The sequence below is a fragment of the Coenobita brevimanus genome, chromosome 65, assembly GCF_032717465.1.
Source record: "Coenobita brevimanus isolate Jiangsu-jjx chromosome 65, ASM3271746v2, whole genome shotgun sequence".
Lineage (NCBI taxonomy): Eukaryota > Metazoa > Arthropoda > Malacostraca > Decapoda > Coenobitidae > Coenobita > Coenobita brevimanus.
Window position 1 is genome coordinate 20,568,433 of NC_137018.1, and position 21,132 is coordinate 20,589,564.

At 45.8% G+C, this 21,132-nt stretch overlaps 1 protein-coding gene and 1 pseudogene across 1 annotated transcript in view; one reads left to right on the plus strand and one right to left on the minus strand.

The window, feature by feature from the left end:
- LOC145404820 (c-Myc-binding protein homolog) overlaps positions 1-14,285 on the minus strand; it is a 134,206-nt gene extending 119,921 nt beyond the window's left edge. The window contains exons 1-2 of the mRNA XM_080276309.1: positions 14,266-14,285; positions 488-682 (exon numbers count right to left, since the gene is read on the minus strand). Coding sequence (XP_080132435.1) covers positions 488-679 — 192 coding nt within the window. The 5' untranslated portion in view covers positions 680-682; positions 14,266-14,285. The remainder of the gene's footprint in view (positions 1-487; positions 683-14,265) is intronic.
- Positions 14,286-19,817: 5,532 nt separating this feature from the next.
- LOC145405096 (uncharacterized) lies at positions 19,818-20,799 on the plus strand (annotated as a pseudogene).
- Positions 20,800-21,132: the final 333 nt, after the last annotated feature.

A 21,132-nucleotide genomic window follows, 5' to 3' on the forward strand; every position in this document is an offset into this window, starting at 1 on the left:
GCCCACTTTCCGGACATGCCTTTGGCTCTATTACATCGGATAGTAGAGGGATTACTGTATATGAGAGAGAAAGAGAGAGAAAAAATGAGGAATGACCATTTGTCCCTTGACATGACTAGCCTTCCCAGGTCATATGGCATGGACAGAGAAGAGGTGAGGGAAGGAAGGGGATGGGGAGGTACGGTTCATAGTCTATGGATGAAGATTTAGTAAAAAAATCAAAAAGGAAAAAGAAACACTCAGCTCAGCCCTCGAGGGTCCAGCTTTCAATGTCCCCACCCACAAAAAAAAAAAAAAAGCAAACACATATACCATGTTTCAAACTTCCTGAGCATAAACCATGCAATAAACCTGAAAGTAAGCCAAAGCACCAGTGATACAAACTACCAAAAGAATAAGTACAGTTATGAAGTATAAAATTTTTGTTTAAACACATAAAACAAAAACTGTCAGATAATGAACACAGTACAGTATATCAATACTGTACCTTTTCCTCAAGCATGTTACATCGCAGGGTGGCCTGGTCAGCAGTGTGAGCTCCCAGGCTTGTCTTGATGTAGGAGAGAGCATCAGGGGGCCGCTGGGGCTCTTCATACAGATGCACCAGCACATCTGTTAGTGCTGACATTACACCAGACTTCTCAACATATGTACGAAACTTTTCCCTCTCTGAGTCCATGCTCTGAAACATACTCTTGGTCAACAGTGTATTCTTGTCAAGTACAGACATTCTTCATTCAGCATGCTTCCATATACCATGCTCTTCATTATAAAGCTGGTAATTAATATAGGAACACTTTTAACTTAACACACTACAGGTATTTACTATTAAGGAATAAGGATGCTCAGTAAACGGCCAAGGTTGATACAAGTCACATCTGCACATCTCTCAATACTGTACATAATTAATTTGATTAAGGATTTTCCATTCAGGACACCATCGTTCACATAACCACAACATAAAATCCATTCTAAGTCATTTATAGCTTTTTTTTTTTAACAATTATCTAAAAATCTTTCTTCTGCAACACAACCCAAACTTAACAGGGCAGTTCTAAAAACATGTCTATAATGTTAAGCAAAGAAGTATTGTACTATACATACTGCTGATATTTGTTTCTGTTTCTTCGAGTCCACGCTTTGAAACATACAGTACTCAAGTTAACAGTATGCCTGTAAATGCTACCTGTTTCTCTCTCTCTGGGTCCGTGCTGAAACATCTCTTGAAGTCACCAGCCACTTCTTGTACATACTATAGATTAAAATTATGCAAGACTCTAACATATGTCATGTACTACAAATGCCACACCAGTTTACATTTACTAAAAGAGTAACATTCATTGCTCATTACATTATACCAGTACAATTAGGCTGTACAGGGTGAACCCAGAAAACAATGTTCCCAATAACAATTTTCCAGTACAATATAACAATCTTCAATTTCTGACAGCCTTTCCTACAGTTGGCCTGACCCTTTGTAACAATCATCATTAGGGTTAGGGGTGTGTCAGATGAGTAGCACCCTATTTTTTGTTGGCATGTAAGTAATGACACCATTAGCTGTGTGACTATATACGAGTTCCAGTAATTTCAACAGAGGGAGCCAACCGTTTGCAGTTTTGCCTTTTGCCACTAGGAGAAGTCAGCAGCACCCTTTGTGCATCAGTGTGGCCCCGGCTGTGTCTGTGAGAGCACGTGTTATTGACCTATGCTTATTATTGTAACGTGGTGTGTAGGTGGTCTGGCGGTTTTGCAATGGTGGACCAATGGCGCAGCAATGTCAAGTCGATGTTGATCGCTTTCTCCGATATCCAAGGGATTATTCACAAGGAATTTGTCCTGCCCGGTCAATCTGTCAGTGGAAAGTATTACTGTGAAGTTTTGCAGCGTCTGAGGGAGAACATCCACCACAAATGTCCAAAACAGTGGAAGAACAAGGACTGGATCCTGAATCATGACAATGCCCCTGCCCACACATCAATTGTTGTCCAGAAGTTCCTGGCTTCCACTAACACAGTAGTCATTCCCCACCCACCCTATTTGCCTGATCTTGCCCCCTGCAACTTTTTCCAGCTTCCCAAGCTGAAATTACGACAGGAAGGGCGTCAATTTGACTTGATTGAGGAGATCCACACAGAATTGCAAGAGGTGCTCAAGACCATCATGCCTGAAGCCTTCCAGGGATGCATGGACTCGTGGAAAAAACGCTGGGACCACTGTATACATGCCCAAGGGGACTACTTCGAAGGAGACAGTGAGAACTAAGAGGTAACTTATTTTCCAACTACATTCAAATTACCTGAACTTATGGGTAGCATCACGTATATATAATCTCTCCATTATCTGCTGTTGCAAAATTTGGTCCAAAGCAATATCCAGTGCACTTTGATCAGCTGTGTTAAAACAACATCCGATGAAATTAAGCAATATCTGACTCAGAAATGGGAAACAATCGGTGGTACTATTATGCACTTGCTGGTGGTGAGGTGTATCATCCGGCTCAGACACAGAGCCCAATTGGCATGCAGGCAGACCCCGCAACACTCCAGTCAATCACAATGCATTGTGGGGGCGGCCCACGTGACGCACCTAGCTTATTGCCGCTCTCATTCTCTCCTGTGGGCATCATATAATGAGGACATATCTGTGCACTCTGCTTTTGTGACCCATGCATTGGCAACCCCCTAATGCTGTGACTAACCTTGTGGCCGCTCAGTGCTACATGCCCTTGTGCTCTGACTACTGTATAGTGGGGACAATCTACCCTCCATTGATGACAACACTGAGTACAGTATGATTTTGATTATATTATGTACCGTATGACTGTAGCCTACAGTGTGTACTGTACTGTATCGATACTGTATTCAATTTTGTGCTTGATTTTAATCTTTTACTCATGGGTAAAATTGCAGGAAAGTTTTTAGGATTGAGAGTTAAGACAGATAGACAGGATAGTGACACATTATCCAGTTCAAAGCTGAATGGATTGCCGATTGGGGTACCTACACAAAATCTGGTGTGGGGGTTGGCTGATCTACGCCTGATAATTGAGAGTATACTATACTAATAAAGTTATCCTAGCAACCTTACTGAATTACAGTATTAAAATAAATGATAACCCAAGATTTGGAGGTTCTAAATGAAACGAAGTTCATGAAATGTGGGAAAAGTTAAAGTAAGCACCCCTTGGCTGTTCTTTATGATCTGCAAATGTGCATACTGAACCATCTGCATGCATCCCTCCACCACTACAGTGGGCGTGTAGCACCCGTCTAACAACAAACTCTCATCTCTTTTCTGTCCAACTCTCTAATGCAAGAATTAATCATTACTCCCAGTCCTTTATGTATACATGTCAACTCTGGAACTGTCTCCATCTCTGTATTTCCTACTGCCTATGATCTCCAGTCTTCAAACGCAGTGTGTCCAAGCATCCCAAATTGAATGGATCTCGAATTTGGCTCTCTGTTTTCTTGTTTTTGTTTTTTCTTGGTGGGAACAATTTGTGGGCTCCTGGCCTTTATTTCCTCCTTCCTTGTTTAAAAAAGAAAAAAAAAAAAAAAAGTGAGATGCATGGAACCACTGTCTGACTCACTCTTGTTCATTTCTGCAACATCCATGCTTTCCTCAAATTTTCTTTCTGTTCAGCACCACCTTTTTCTGCATCTCATCATCTCTTCCTCACAGAGATCCAGATGTCTGAGGCGACCGACAGCAAAACATTCTGTTTCCTCCTACTTCATACTCACTTCAAAGCCTTGGGTGGCTGTTGTGTATAAGTGTGCAACAACATATCTTATTCCTGTGTTCCTGAACTTGAATCTTCTGAATTTTCCACTTTCTAACTTTGGCTATCTTGTCATTCTGTGACTAAATATATCTGTGTTGTGTACTTATCCACCAATTCTACTGCCCATAAAAAATTGTTTGACTATCTTACTTCTTAGAAGGAACATATCCTATCTTGGCTATTCTCTGAAATCTCTATTCTTTATGATTTCAATGTTCACCGTCACCTTTTGGTCTCCTCTCCTTTCACCAATCCACCTGGTGTACAAGTCAACATCATTTCTACCCTTAATGACCTAGAGTTGCTTGCACAGCATTCTACTTGTATCCCTGACCGCCTTTGAGAGATACAACATACCTGAATTCTTCCTCACAACTAATCCTTCTGCTAACTCTGTTTAACCTTTTCTCTTCTTTGGGCTACTCTGATCATAATCTTATCACCTTAACCTGTCCTATCACTCCAGTAAGGCCTGTGGACCCTCCCAAGATGCAGCAGCTGTGATACTTTGGAGCTGCCAATTGGGAGACCCTCAGACAGTACTGTTTTTTATTTTCCCTTAAATGATTACTGCTTACATAGCTGGGAGCTATCTGAGTGTGCCTCCTGCATTACTGAGACTATTCTCTCTGGCATGGAAGCATAAATTCCTCCTCTCTTATCCTCTGACTAATGAGAGAGAGATAGAGATAGATAGAGAGAGAGAGAGAGAGAGAGAGAGAGAGAGAGAGAGATTAATCAAGCTTCTTCTAATGCTGTCCACAACAAGGACAAGGCCAACAAATGGTACCAGAACGAACCCACCTGTGAATCTCATCTCTTTTATGTCTCTGCCCGGAACCGTGCTAAGTCCATTCTTCGCTCTGCTAATAATAATTTCATTCGTACCTAATGCTCTGAACTAACTCAAATTCCTCTCACTCCTTTGGCAACTTGCCAAAAACCTAACAACTTTACTTCATCATCCTTCCCTCCTCTTTTCTACTCTGATGACTCTGTAGCTGTGTCTCCTACTGTACCGATAAAGCAGAATGCTTTGCTCAGACTTTCTCCTCCAATTCCACCTTTGTCTTCCTCATGACTGACATCAAAATTTTTTCAACTGGTGTACTTTCTGCCGTCACTGGCCTCAATAGTAAAACCCTGCCTATGTAAACTCTTTCACCTTTGTCTGTTAAATTGTACCTTTCCTTCTTTCAGGAAGTTCACTCTCAACGAACCTGCTCCAAAGAAGGGTGACCATTCCCTACTTTCTAACTATCACCTAATTGCTTTAACATCCTGTATTTCTGATGTTATTAAATTTATTATTAACAAAAAAATATTTAAAGCACCTTTCCCATCAGAACCTTCTTTCCTATTCCCAGTATGAGTTCCGCCAGGGATGTTCCATGGGCAATCTTCACACCTTCCTATCAGACTCCTAGTCACCCTCCTTTTGACACATTGGCAAGAGCTTTGCCACTGCACTTGACATCTCAAAGGCTTTTGATTGAGTCTGGCAAAAATCTTTAATTTCCAAACTGCCCTCTTGTGGTTTCTGACCTTCTATCTGTGCCTTACCTCTAACTTCCTTTTTGGATGTTTTATGGCTGCTGTTGTGGATGGCCACTGTTCTTTTACAGCAATGAACAGTGGTGTTTCTCAGGGCTCTGTTTTATCACCAACTCTCTCTTGCCGTTCATCAATGACCTTCTAAGCTGTACATCTAACCCTATCTACTCAGACGATTATGACATCTTTCAGCTTTCCATTCGCTTCTTGCAGCGTCCATCTCAGCTATTACTCCAATAAACATGGGATGAGTCTATAGTACACTTAATGTCTGAGTTGGCTCATATCTCACAGAAGAGAGGAATCTTGTTTTTAATGCATCAAAAACTCAGTTCTTACACCTAATGACCTGTCAAATTTTTTTGCAGGAGCACTGACTAATTTTTAACAATATCCAACTCAATTCTGCACCATCTCTAAACATCCATGGGGTTTCATTCTCTTGCATTTATTTTGAAATGATCATGTTACCTCTCTTTTAAAATCTGCTTCCAATTAAGTGTGCTAAGCCAACCCCATGCCTTCTTTACCCCTGCACAGTTGTTGACTTTATAAAGGGGTTTTATTTGCCCCTGTGTACTGTAGCAACTCACAGATGGGAGGGAGGCTCCCCACATACAGCTCGTCTCAACAACTGAGTCAGAGGCTTTTCATTCCATTAACTCTCCTCTTATTGGCTCCCTTCAACTTCTGTCTCTCTGCAGCACTACTGCAGCTTTACCTTTTTTCTATCGCTACTTGAAGGGCTGGCCACTGCTTGCATCCCTCCACCACTATGGTGGGTGTGTAGCACGTCAAGCAGCACTCTTTCTTCCCTTTTTTGTCCAACTCTCTAATGCAAAAGTTAACTATTACTTCCAGTCCTTCATGTATGCAACAGGTCAACACTGGAACTGTGTTTTCTCTGTCTGAATTTCCTACTTCATAATTATGACCCAGTTTTTTAATCGCACTGTGTCCAGCCATTTTGAAACAAACGTCTCCACAATTTGGTTCTCTGTTATTTTGTTGTAATTTTTTCTTGGAGGGAACAATCTTCTCTGTTATTTTGTTTTAATTTTTACTTGGAAGGAACAATCCTGCAGGTTTCTGGTCTTTGGTTCCTTCTTCCTTGCATTAAAAAATATGTATTTATGCAAATGATATAATAGTTTTGGAGTTCCTAAGTAAAGAGACTATGTAAAGAGGAATGAGTGAATGTTGGTACAGTAAAACGGAATGGAGAAAATTAAGCTAGCTACTGGGTATGGTAAGGTGACTGACCAGCTGTGTGACTGTGGCTGTAAGTATGATGAATATCATCGGTGAATTAAAAACATGAATTACGTTCAGAAGTTTTGTGATTCTCAAGTGAAAATGATGCTGGAGAAGGCCATCTTCCCACGGTGGCATCAACAGGCCTGGATGGATGACTTGCCCGCAAGAGAAGGCTGGTGCTGTAGCTGATACGATTCACCCAACTGATAAACTGTCAATACACGTTTGCATTTTTTCCAATCCCAGTTTTTGCTTTTGGTATCAGAATCTTGAAAATGGATGGAAGACACATTAAAATGCCTTTTAATGAAGATTTTGTTTATTACCGGTATTTAACCAGATTCTCTGTGAAAGAGTGCTGATACCTTCACACTGTTATACAATTTCATAAAGAAGTCTTGCTGAAGCCAATTAAAGGTTAAAAATAAAAAATGGGTGACTGGTACAAGAGGGACAAATGTGAACTGAATGAGAGGTACACTGCGTACCAGTCGTGTGTAACTGCGGCGGCCGTACAGGTTTATGTTTATGATGTACACACACTGTCAACACATGTGCGAACTGCTAAGAATAATTTCATTCGTACACAATACTCTGAACACTCTGATTCAAATTCTTCCCGCTCCTTTTGACACCTTGCCAAAAACCTTTCTATCAACTTTACTTCATCATCCTTCCCTCCTCTTTTCTGCTCTGATGAGTCTGCAGTTATTTCTTCAACTGAAAATGCAGGACTCTTTGGCCAGACTTTTTCCTCCAATTCAACTTCAGATGATTCCATATCACTTTCCCCTTCTGACTTCCTAATGTGGGACATCACAGTATTGATTTACTTTCTGCTCTCACTGGCCTCAGTACTAACAAGGCATATGGGCCTGATGGGAGTCCCTCCTGTTGTCCTCAAGAACTGTGCTTCTGTGCGTACACCCAGCCTGGTAAACTCTTTCACCTTTGTTTGTCAACTTGTACATTACCTTCTTGCTGGAAGTTTGCATTCATTCATCCTGTCCCAATGAAGGGTGACCATTCCCAGCCCTCTATAAACCAAATGCTTTATCATCCTGAGTATCTGAAGTTTTTAAATCTATTCTTAATAAATTCTAAAGCGCCCTTCCTAGCACAGTCTTATTTCCGATCATCAGTATGTGTTCCACCAGGGACGCTCCACTGGCAATCTTCTCACCTTAAGGTACTTTCAGACTCTTGGTTATCTTTCTCTCGGAACTTTGATGAAAGCTTTGCCACTGCACTTGGCATCTTAAAGGCTTTCAGTGGAGTCTGGCATAAATCTTTAATTTCCAAACTGCCCTCTTATGATTTCTATCCTTCATCTTGCTTCCTTTCTGGTCATTCTATAGCTGCTGTTGTAGACAGCCACCATTTTTCTCCTACAGATATCAACTGTGGTGTTCTTCAGGGCTCTGTCCTATCACCAACTCTCTTCCTTTTATTCACCAACAATCTTCTAAGCTGTACATCTAACCCTATCCACTCATATGCTGACGACTCCACTCTTCACCTTCCTATTCACTTCTCACACTGAACATCTCAGCCGTTACTTCAATACACGAGGGATGAGGCTAAGGCTATAACACAATTAATATATATGTAAATATACGGTATATATTCTTTTATTTTTTCTTAAATAACAGAGGAAGGAAAAGCAAATGAATAAAAAAAAAAAAAATAATAATAATAATAATAATAATCCATACACCAGGTTACTGGTGTCCTCAATGCATAAAAAAATCTGTAACAGTTGGACCTGAACAGCTGTAGGCAGAAGTTTGGGGGAAAACAACTCTGGGGAAGTGAGTTCCTTGAAGATGCAGTTTGGGGAATAAAAGGTTTTTGATAGGCGGAAGTTCTGCAACATGGCAGTGTGACATTCCAGTCATTAGTGCTACCAGATGCCCGTGTAGCACTGGGGAAGGCATGGAGAGGTGGAACAATGGATGCAACTTTGTTTAAGCATTGGCCATTAAAGTACAGTACAGTACTTCCGGTACTAACTTTATCGGCAAGTATCAATACTGATGGCTAGGTATCGAATACTATGAGTACTAAAACAGACTGAAAACATATCATTAATACTATTTCATTGGGAAGTGATGATTTTAAGATTTATAAACGCACTGAATGGCAGTTTTGGTGCTCAAGTTCCCCTATAATAGTGGCCAAATAATTTGTTGGTGGTAGTGTTAGTAGTCAAAGTGATCATGGCAGTAGTAGTGTAGGGGTGGTGGTAGCAGACTGAGCCCACTGAGTAATTTTATTAAATTTTTAGGTAGTTCATCAGAATGAAAAGGTATTAATTAGGATACTACCTAGTTATCAGTAGCTATCAGTAATCAATACTGCCAATATAGGCCAACAGAGTATTAGGTACTGAATCTAAATATAATCACTGGTATCGCCCATCATTAGTAATCACTCAACAAATGTCAGAAAACACTTCCTTGTCAAACCATTGGAGCTGGAGAATGAGTGGGGACATGTGCCGGTACCCACCACTGAACACAATGTTGCCATATCTCTACCGGCTGAACAGGCAACTCTAACCATTTGGTAGGGAGGCAAATGGCCATTTCAGCTCAGCTGATGGGTTAGGCTAAGTTCTTTTACCAGTATGCGGCTCAGCTTGAGAGGCTGGCCAGGTGACGTTGGTCATTCGATAGGTGGGGGGAGCGGATGGCCATTTCCGCTCAGCTGGTGGGTTACATTCTTTTACCAGCGTGTGGTTAAGCTCAAGAGATTAGCCAGGCGAATTAGATCATTCGGTAGGGAGGCAGACGGCAATTTCAGCTCAGATTATGGGTTAGGGTCAGAGTGATCCAGGCAGCCAGGGGACTTTGCCTGTTCGGTGAAGAGGCAGACAGCCATTTTTGCTCAGCTGGTAGGTTAGGGCCTGTACTACTCGCACGCAGCTGGTAGCATCAGGGTGATCTGGGCGGCCGGGGAACTTTGACCATTTGGTGAAGAGGCGGACAGCCATTTCTGCTCACCTGGTGGGTTGCAGTTTGTATTACTAGCATGCAGTCGGCAGTGTCAGAGAGATCCAGGCAGCCGAGGAACTTTGACCTGTCGATGAAGAGGCAGACAGCCATTTTTGCTCAACTGGAGGGTTGCAGTCTATTACCCGCACGTGGCCAGAGAGGCTGGTCGGCCGCTCAACTGGTTTTTTTAATTTGTGGGCTGCCCAACCAGCGATGTCAGAAATTTTATGTTTGGATATGGACAAAGAAATCCAGATATGGAAATAATGGAGCCAAGGCCTAACGTTTGGATACTGAGTGTCTAGATAATAGAGGGATTACATAAAGCCCCAAGTTTAGCGACATCTTCATTCACAGTATCATGGTCAGAGGTGGTCTGCAAATATTCCCAAACACTGGCTTTTGCGTAAAAACCCCTCTGTTCACAGCGAGAAAACGTAAACAAACCAAGTGCACAGAAAGTGATTGTCATTTGTTCGCCACCATTGCCGCAGGAAAGATGCAGCACAGGATGGATGTGTTGCATGGAGAGACGGAGGCAGCAGAGGCAGTGGACGGTGTAGGTGCCAGTGGCAGCGGGGCACAGTAGCCTCACCATCTGCCTCGGAAATTACACCCCTATCTTTTCCATTAAGCACGTCACTCCAGCCTTCCAAATGAGTTCCCTTGCTTATTATGTTTTCATTCATTCATTCATTGCCAGACGCCATGTATCCCAAACGGGGTTGCCAAGGGCTTAGAGTTCATTGTTTTACAGGGAGGGGCACTAATCTTCCACCAACCACACTTGACACGTATTAATTTTTTTTTTTTCAGGTGTGATCAGTAAATTTTACATTGCATCAATGGGTTTTAGGGTGAGTTGGCATGGGACCCAGAACCAATTATGGTCCTTTCACCGCAAGAAGTCCGTTCAGGGTGGGGCCCACCTGGTGAATCACCTCTAGCGATGCTGCCAAATCAACCGTAGTACATGCCTCGCTCTCTCTTATTTCCCATCTATGTGTTATTTGAAATTGTTTTTTATATTCTGTATATAATAAAGGAAGCTATATAGAACATTGAGTATCACTTTTTAGAATTATAACAACGATTTGAATGAATTCTATGACACGTGGCAGTGCTTTTTTCCCATGTTGCCACGCCGAGGTCGGCGAGGGACCCAGGGTCAGAGAGAGGATTAGGCCTACAGGGGAAACCTCTTAAAAATAAAACGTGCCTAGACTTTTACCTCATAGGTGGTGTGGAAAAAGAGTTGAAAATAAATAATAAATATATACAATATATATATATATATATATATATATATATATATATATATATATATATAGAAATATATATATATATATAGAAATATATATATATATATATATATATATATATATAGAAATATATATATATATATATATATATAGAAAGAGAGAGAGAGAGAAACAGGTGAGATGGGGGTAGGTAATGAGACAGAGTGATAATCCGATAATTGGTAGTCAAATTGGCAACGTCGCACTCGGGGGAATTCCAACTTCTGCCACACCCTGAACGGACCTCTTGCTGCGAAAGGACCAGAGCCTATTTCCAACAGGATCAATGCTCCAACTTTGGTGGTGTCATGGTTCGATTTTCAAGGAACCAATTACGCATGAAACTTGGGGCTTTATTGTACAGTATGGTGAGGATATGGAGAATGTGAGTGCATTCAAGTACTTGGGTAGTGTGATGAGTAAGGATGGAACTTTGGGGGATGAAGTACGTGAAAGGGTACAGCAGGGAAGAAAGGTTGTTGGTACACTGAAAGCAGTGATGAGAAATAGGGAGGTGAGTATGGAAGTTAAGAAGTCACTGCATGATGGTATTGTGATCCCTACCCTGACGTATGGAAGCGAGGCATGGACCTTGCAAGAGGGGAACAAGTCAAGAGTGAGAGCAGTGGAAATGAGTTACTTAAGAGGAGCATGTGGAGTGACGTGGAGGGACAGGTTGACGAATGAAGAAGTGAAGGAACGTTGTGGGGTAGATGTGGATGTGGTTGAAAAGATTAGGAGAAATACACTGAGGTGGTTTGGACATGTGGAGAGAATGGAGAATGAAAGACTGACTAAGAGGGTGTATGTAGGTGAGGTGGAGGGAGGGAGAGGGAGGGGTAGACCGAGGATGAGGTGGAGGGATGGAGTTGAGAGGTACGGTATATGAGGGAGGGGGGGGTGAGTTGGGGGGAGGGGAGTCAAATGGTGGGTGACAGAGTGACTTGGAGGCGTTTTGTCTGCGGCCACCCTTTGCGGGATTAGGGCGTCGGGCTATAGATAGATAGATAGATAGATTTCATCATTAGTTCATTACAGTACTTTATTGTATTTTATGCTTAATTTTCACCTTTTGTTCATGGTAAAGCTTTTAGGATAAAGGGTTAAAATGGATAACAAAACATCCAGCTCGACGCCAAATACTGAGCCAATGGGGGGCGGTATTATGCAATATCTGGCATAGGGCTTGACTGAATTATGCCTGATAATTGAGTTTTCTGTATATAACATATTTTTTTTTTTTGGGGGGGGGGGGGGGGTTTGCCTCAGATTCTCCCAATTTCTCTATAACATACTACTGGTGTACTGACATTCAAAATGTACTCAAATCAACCTAATTAATATTAAAGTTGTATTAGCTAGCTTAACCTTACATATTCTATCTACCTATCTATCTATAGCCCGACGCCCTAATCCCGCAATGGGTGGCCGCAGACAAAATGTGTCCAAGTCGCTCTGTCACTCACCATTTGATTGTCCTCCCCTGAACTCACTCCCCCTTCCCTCATATAGCTACCTCTCAATTCCATCCCTCCACCTCATCCTTAGTCTCCCCTTCCCTCCACTTCACCTACATAGGACTACACCCTCTTAGTCAGTCTTTCATTCTCCACATGTCCAAACCACCTCAGTGTATTTCTCAATCACATCTGCATCCACCCCACAACGTTCTTTCACTTCTTCATTCGTCAACCTGTCCCTCCATGTCATTCCACAAGCTCCGGGGTAACTCATTTCCACTGCTCTCACTCTTGTTCCCCACAAGCAAGGTCCATGCCTTGCTTCCATACGTCAGGGTAGGGATCACAATACTATCATGCAGTGACTTCTTAACTTCCACACTCATCTCCCAATTTCTCGTCACCGCTTTCAGAGAACCAACAATCTTCTTCCCTGCTGTACCCTTCCAAGCATTTCATCCCCAAAAGTTCCATCCTTACTCATCACACTACCCAAGTACCTGAATGCATTCACATTCACATCCTATAATTACCCAACCTAAACTAATCTAACCCAACAATATATCCTAACAAAACCCAATCTAATATACCCTAACTTAACCTAACCTAACCAATAGTTACTTAACCAGACTTGCCAAAATGGAAAACCAAATTAATTTCAGTACAGTTGTGTAGCTTTCCGGTGGTGTCTGCCATTACACCCATGAAATAACATGTCAGGGAAACAAAACTTGTCTCAAAACTAGGAAACAAAATCACCAGAACACAATTGTTTCCTGCCATAAAAATGATAAAAATATGGAAAACAAACTAAAGGTAAGAAATAAATTGGTTGGGTCAATGTACAGTAACATTTTGGTAATAAAACCAACTAACAGTGAAATTCACATGTATGTCATTTTGTTCATGCAAATATAACCATCACAAATGCACTTTCAAGTACTAAATAGATACGGAGTGGGAGTGGGGACTGTTAAGCTCGTAGCTCTGTTACCAAATCTACATCCAGATTAGATTAAATTAGGTTACGTTAGATGCAATGAAAAACAGACAAGTGAGAGACTCCCTTCCCATCTTTATTATTTGCAAAGGAAAGCATTTGCAACAAATGCTTACATTCAGCAATAAGCATAGTCATTTCAGTGTCCATTAGTTTGGAGAGGGAGGGGTAGACCGAGGATGAGGTGGAGGGATGGAGTTGAGAGGTATATGAGGGAGGGGGAGGGGAGTCAAATGGTGGATGACAGAGTGACTTGGAGGCGTTTTGTCTGCGGCCACCCTTTGCGGGATTAGGGCGTCGGGCTATAGATAGATAGATAGATAGACTGCTTAATCTACACTGTACATTTACCAATTTGTTGTATCATATCATCTATTTCCTCACAATCAGGATGCCATAAGGTGGTTTTATTATAATAAGAACTTAATGTCATAAGTATTTCACCATCTGTGAATGCAGGTTCTCTCAGACGCTGTCCTTATCTGGTGCCTGACATACATCCTGTAGGTTCGGGATAGTCCATCCTTAGACAACCCATAAAGTTCCTTCCTCTCATAAACACAACACTCCTTCATTCTCTGGTTTGCCACCTCGTCCTTTCACTTGGATCAAGCTCAGTTCGAGACCTCCACATCATCTCCAAGATGTCCCAGACTCTCCTGGTCCATTCCTCACTGATCACAGCTTTTCCAAATCAAATAAAAACTGGCGCCAACGTTTGCTCTTGTTTACCGGGCCTGGGTTAACAGAACTCTTGGCCTCCACTAACCTACCAGCATGGCATGCAATGTAAGGCTTCTTACAGCTAGTATGAATTCAGTTTACTCTGACCAGCATCCTCTGGATAATAAAACAGAAAGGTTGGGGCAAGGTATACCAAATTACGAATATTTACAAATTCATGTACCTTAATGCTGCCGCTACGGTCCATGGTGTTTGTTTATACTCTCCACGTCTTACGGTTTGGTAATATAGTATACATGATGCTTCCAACTGTTTCATTAGAACTACCAAAATATACCCTCCAACACCTGACTATTTAAACTCCCACGTGTACAAATTTATGTTTTATATTAATGATCTTTGACAAGTTTGTCGGCTCCACAAACCATCGTCCATCGCTATATAAAAACACAGACACGGCAACGGTTGTATTGCAAGCGGTCGCCATCTTGGTACTCGCTATAGAATAGTGCTGCAGTGTCCTTAGAACGAATGTAGGACGTTTCGGCCACGGACGTTTTGGCCATGGGCCACCAACCTAGGACGTTTTGACCACGGGGCCACCAAAAGTGGACGTTTGGGTCACGAAACAATTTTGTTTTTAATGACATTTGGCTTATATTTCGTTTTTTTTTTTTCCCTATTGCATATATTTTGTACTGCTTAGGTGGCTGAGTGGGACAGAGGAGCGAAGCTTCGGTTTGCAGTTGTTCGTATTTTGTTGATTTTTTATGTCCTTTTGCATATATTTTGTACTGCATCTGTGGCTGAGTGGGACAGAGAGGAGCCAAGCTTCGGTTTGCAGTTGTTCATGGTTTGTTTGTTTGTTTGTTTTGAGGTCCTTTTGCATATATTTTATACTGCTTATATGGCTGAGTGGGACAGAGGAGCTTCAGTTTACAGTTGTTCATAGTTTGTTGGTGAAATACCAAGGCGGTGGGATAAGCCCGACACCACCACCTCAGGAAGAGAGAGTGAGGGATGACACCCACCCCACAAGGAGGCAACGGAGGGGCTGATTTACCTGGGCCAATTTCCAGGCAACAACGGCGCATCTCCCTCGCGACCCAGCGTCCCTCTTCCTCGCAGCCAGACCACCCGGCAGTGTACAGAAAAAAACACAGTACTCTCCAGCAAAAGGAATGCTCGCCAGAATCGGGGTGAGACTTGCAGTGTCAAGCTCCCAAGCACACCCTCGGACGCCGAGTCCTCTGGATCAGCTCCACACTTGACTGAGGACTCAGGAGGAGCCTCTAGGGTTGCTATTCCCCTGCCTAGACTGAAGGGGGGGATGCTCCGTCGGAGCTGTGGCGAGAGCCGAGAGAGTACGTCCGACCTCTTCCTTCTGACATCCCCGGGACAGGTAACCTCAACCCGACGAAGGGAAGGCATGCTTTGTCGGAGGTCTGACCTCTTCCTCCCGATGTCTCAGGGGCAGGAGGCCCTAGCCCTATGACAGGAGTGCCCCCGCACCCCTGATCCACATAGGAGCACAGGCAGTGCCCGACGGGGCTGCGTGACGAAAGGATTCACCTCTGACTCGACCCACCACCCTGGTGTTAAAGCAAGGTGCCACTCTTCCCAGCTGTCTCCTTGGAAGGCTGGAGTCTCTTCCCCTACAGACTCCCCACCTGATTCCAGAGCAGACGAGGCACCCCTGAGGCCCGGAATCCAGTCCCTCCAGCCTGGGCCACCCCAGCCACTGATGGGTTCCACCAGGACCAGAGGCCGCAGCCCTACCCTGTCGACCTCCCCCTGCAGCAAAGGCCGCAGTCCCCAGAGCCAGTGAGCTTTCCCAGGTGCTCGCTGAGGCCAAAGGGCCTCTCCTGACACGAGCAGCCGCAGTCCTTCCCTGATGGCCACCCTGGACCGGGGTGCAGGCCGCCCCACCCCGGCAGCACCCTCCTCCCGGTCGACCCTCGACCTGGGCCTCCACCTGGCCTTCCCTGGGACCCCAAAGATGACCAAGGGCCAACGACGTGCAGCCCAACTTCTGGCCCTCTTTGGTCCCAGTCCCAAGAGCCCTGTCTCCTGCAGGGCCGACGTGGTGAGAAAGCTGCCCCAGATGCCGCCCCATTACCCCCGGACTAGTGTCAATTCCATGGGCCCCACCATTCTGCACAGCTCCCCGGACAGCCCACCTCCCACGCCTGGCGACCACCTGGAGCTCCCTCCATAGGCCCTCTCACCCATGGGCCGTGGTGCCCTCTCCGTCAGAACTGTGAGCGACAGGTCTCGTGATTATATACCTCCCCAGTGGTGTGAACCCCCCCATTTAGTGAACTACCAGTAAACCGTTCCCCTGTGTTCCTTTTCATTATCCCCGTATACAACACCCCCCCTCACTCATACTGTTCCCCCTGTGTCAATAAATCGAGCCCCTGTGCATCACGTGCGGAGTGTATAACCCCAGCCCTGGGTTGTTCCCCCCTCCTTCCGACGGTGAGAGTCGAGCCCGTATGCCTCTCATGACACAGCAATATCTCAGTGTATCTCACTGCTATATCCTCCCCCCTCTCCTCCCTGCCACAGCCCGGCCCCACAGAGAGAGACCCTCCCTATCCTCATTGAGCCCCTGTCCCCCCTCCCTACTTCCCCAGTGTGACCTACGGTATATTCTCGGCCTGTGTGTTGCTTGTATAGAGGCTAAGTTAGCTAGGGACTTCCGTACACGTCACGCGGAGATGCTGTACTAGTTAGGACGTACCCGTCTATGTCACGCGAATGCCTAGGCTTAAGAACTGTCCCTGTGAGTATACTGGGTTGTGCTGTCTGTAAATCTGTCTCTGTTGATGTACTAGCTATATTGGTGGAATATTGCCTGTGATACTGTGAGGAAATAACCTAGATGTGAGACAACTAGGTGACCAGTGATTGAAATCAATATCAGTGTAAGGCATTGTGTTGTTTCGACTCTGGTCATAGAATATTGTGTGTGTAATTGTTCTCTATTAATATGCGAGTGTATCTGTTTACTCGTGGTGTTTGTGTTTCCCTTCCTTGCTAGTGCTGACCCGATCAGGAATTAAGGACCCAGCGTTGCACCAAGACTGAACCCGAGAAGTCGGGACACAGAACACGCTGCGTAACAGTTGGATTTTTATGTCCTTTTCAGTATATTTTGTACTGCTTGTTATGCAGCGTGTTCTGGGTCCCGACTCCTCAGTTCCAGACACGGTGTGGTTCTGGGTTCTTTATTCCCGACTGGGTCAGTGTCAGCAAGGAAGGAAAATATAAACACCATGGGTCAAAAGCACACATATATTGTCACAGGCAAGTACACATAAGGTTCTGTGATCAAAACAAAGGAACTGCAATGACTCAATTAAAATAACAGATACAATAATTACTCTCCACCTAGTTCAGCAAGTCTTACTCTTTACACGGAATTACGCCTTCCTGATACAGTGTTACAAGCAAAGCTTCACAGGGATGTCAGACAACACTCAGTGTATCCTCTCTCTAATGCGTATGACAGTGTATCTCCAGTCCTTAACTCTAGGCATCCGCGTCACAGTTATGAGATCCTAGCAAATACATGTATCTGCGTGACAGTTACGAGGTCCTAGCTAGTCTTAGTCCTTACACACGTTATAGGGGAGAGGCTATATAATGTCTGGCACTAGGTACGACAGGTATGTACCGCCTGGGACGATTATATATTCTGACCCTGAAGTCTAGGTGTCTGCATGACAGGTACGAGCTCCTAGATAATATTTTATAATACATCCAAATAGCCTGGATAGTGTCCTAGCTAACCTTATTCTACACACGCGGTACAGGGGACGGTTGTACACACTACCTGGCACTAATCGTTATGGGAGAGGGGGGGTGGAGAGTCTGGGGAGGGTGAGTACACTGGGGAGAGCGGGACGGGGGAGGGACGCAGATGCTGGGGAGGATCACACTGGGAATTGCTGTTCCGTGAGGGAGCGAGTAACACTTTGGAGGGCGGTTACTGTAGGGAAACTGTCCCGTATATGGGCGTCGGGCACTCCGTGCGAGTAATAGAGTTCACTGTGGCGTACTGGGGGCAAGTCACACTGGGGAGGGTTGAGAGAGTATCACTATGGTCTGGGGACAGGGAGAGGACCTTCGTGAGAGCCGAGACACTCGGGAGGGATTTGGGAGGGGCACAAACAGGAATCTATTACTCACAGTTCTGGCGGAGTGGAAGACAGGCCCACGGGGGAGGAAGGCCTATGCCGGGAGCTTCAGGCGTCAGCCTGGCATGGGAGGTGGGGCACCCGGTGAGTAGTACAGGAGCGAGTGCTCTGCAGGGTTGCCACAAGTCCTCGGGGAGTAAGTAGGTGGTGTATTGGGTGGCTCCCTAGCTGCTGCGGCCCAGCAGGAGGGTGGGATCTTGGGGTTGGGGCTGAAGAGGGCCAGGAGGCGTACTGCTCGGTGCCGGCCCTCTGTCATAGTCGGGGTCCTGGGGGAGGACCAGGGGAGGCCCGGGGCTGAGGTCGGGCGTGGAGAGGGCAGCCGTCTGAGCGGGACTGTGGTCTCGCCGTCAGGAGGAGGCCGTCAGGGGTGAGCTGTGGCCTCTCATCCTAGAGGAGTCCAACAACACCGGGGGCTGCAGGGACAGGACACCGGCTCTCAGGGACGTCAAGTCCACTCCGGCCTCTGGTGGGGTCCCTGAAACGAGACAGGAGTCGTCCTCTGGTGAAGAGGGACGGGCAGAGGGACACCTCACTTTGCCACCGGTGGGGTGGTCGGGGCAGAAGGTGCCTGTCTCTACCGGAGCCTGGAGATGGACTGGGGGAGAGCGGCCAGGGACTGACTCTGCAGCCTCCACAGACCCTGATGGCAGGCAGTAGGTGCTTGATGGATATGCCCAGCTACTGCCACAGCTCTGACGAAGGCTGCACTCCGGCCGTTATTCTGACGGCGGGGAGAAGGCGCCCGATGGATACCCCCAGCTATGGCCACAGCTCCAACAGAGGCTGCTCTCTGGTCGTTGTCCCGAAGTTGGGGAGAAGGCATCCCATGGATACACCCGGCTCTTGCCACAGCTCCGACGGAGGCTGCTCTCTGGCCTTTGGGTCTGGAACTCCTGTTCCGGAGACAGCACGGTGATGACTTGTCCGCTGCTTGTTGTGGGGGATAGCAGCCCTTGAGGCTTCTCCTGAGTCCTCTGTCAGAAAGGAGACCAGTCCAGGGGACTCGGCGTCCGAGGGTCTGCTTGGGAGCTTGTCTTTACAAGTCCCACCCCGATTCTGGTGAGCGTTCCCTCTGCTGGAGTGGAGTGTCATTTTCCTGCATACTGCCGGGTGGTCTGGCTGCTGAGAAGAGGGACGTCGGAGTGCGAGGGATATAAGATGCTCTTGCCCGAAGCTGTGACAGGTGAGCCCGCCTGCCTGTCATCTCCTAGTGGGTTGAGTATTGCTTCCCCGTACTCTCCTCCTGGGATGGTGGTGTCTGGCTCACCCCGCTGCATGGGTATTTCACTGCTTATGTGGTTGAGTGGGACAGAAAGGAGTGAAGCTTTGGTTTGCAGTTGTTCGTAGTTTGTTTTTTGTTTTTTTTATGTCCTTTTGCATATATTTTGTACTGCTTATGTGGCTTAGTGGGACAGAGAGGAGCGAAGCTTCAGCTTGCAGTTGTCTGTATGACGGGAGGGTTGTTTGTGTTAAACTAGGTGAGAAGAGGAGAGGAGGGAGTCTGGTGGGAACTACGGTGCACAGTGGTGGCCGTCAGTGTTTTTTTCTGTATTTCAGCTGCTACACAATCATGTCAGCTTAGGTTGAGGTCATCACATCCAAGCAAGGAAGTCAGAAGATCTGTCTGGATGGCTTCATGTACACCAAGAAGCATGTTGCCAAATGCCAAGGCAGTTGATGAAATCGTTTGGTGATGTGTCAAGCGGTCCACCCTCAAGTGCCCTGCTATCCTACAGACCACCAAGAGTCTCAGTGAACCTAAAGTTGTGTCAGTGCATAACCACCTTTCCGACACCTTTCTGACACAGTAGGATGCCAAATGGAGCAGGCTCGTCAGGCTATGAAGAGGAAGGCTGCCAGCACCAACGATGAACCCAACCAGATCGTCACCTTTGCTGTTGCAGCACTGCTGGAGGAGGTCAAGGCATGCATGCCTTGGTCCGATTCCTGCAAACATGTCCTTTATCGCATCCAGGCTGCACACCGTCCAAAGGATCCGTAGTCTCTTCAAGAGTTGGAGATCACCAGTGACTGGGCATCCCACCTCCACTATGACAACAGGCCGGAGGCAGATTCTTCACATCCCCCAGTCATCTGGAGCCGCTAGCGGGCTATGAAGACTGATGCATGGACGGCACATTTTTGGTAGTTCCAAGACTCTTCACCCAGCTCTACACCATCCAGGGTCGAGTCAACAGAGTCTACCTTCCTCTGTTGTATTCCTTGCTGCAATGCAAGACACAAACCAGCTACAAGCAGGTCTTCAGGGTCCACAAGAAGAGTGGCTGTGATCCCAGCACAGTCATCATAGACTCGGAGAGGCCTGTGGAGCTGGACCTTCGTGTGGTGTTCAGGGAGCAGGTCCAGGTGCGGTTCTGCTTCTACCACCTGAGTCAGTCCATCTGGAGGCAGATCCAGAACCTGGATCTCAAGAATCTCTACAAGTCCAAAGATGAGTTCCTCCTGTTCTGTGGTCAGGTGGGTGCACTCGCCTTCCTGCCCCCAGAGGATGTAAAGGATGGCATGGCACACCTTCGTTTTACCATGCCTGAGGAGGCTGCCGCACTCTTGGAGTACTTCGACTCCACCTACATCTCAGGCCAATGCCCTCATCGCCGGCATGTCACCTCCAGGCCAGGATGCATAAAGCTGGTCCGTCTACATCGCACGCCACCCACGTTTCAACCCAAGAAGTGGAACGTGCACCACGCCACCCACAACAACCAGCCCAGAGCCACCAGCATCTGCGAAGGGTGGAACAATAAATTTTTCCTCCTGGTGGGACACGCCAACTCCACTGTGTGGAAACTTATCTAGTGTCTACAAGCGGATGCTGCCACTGCATATGGAATCCCGCTCCAGGAGGAACGTGGGATTTGCCCTAC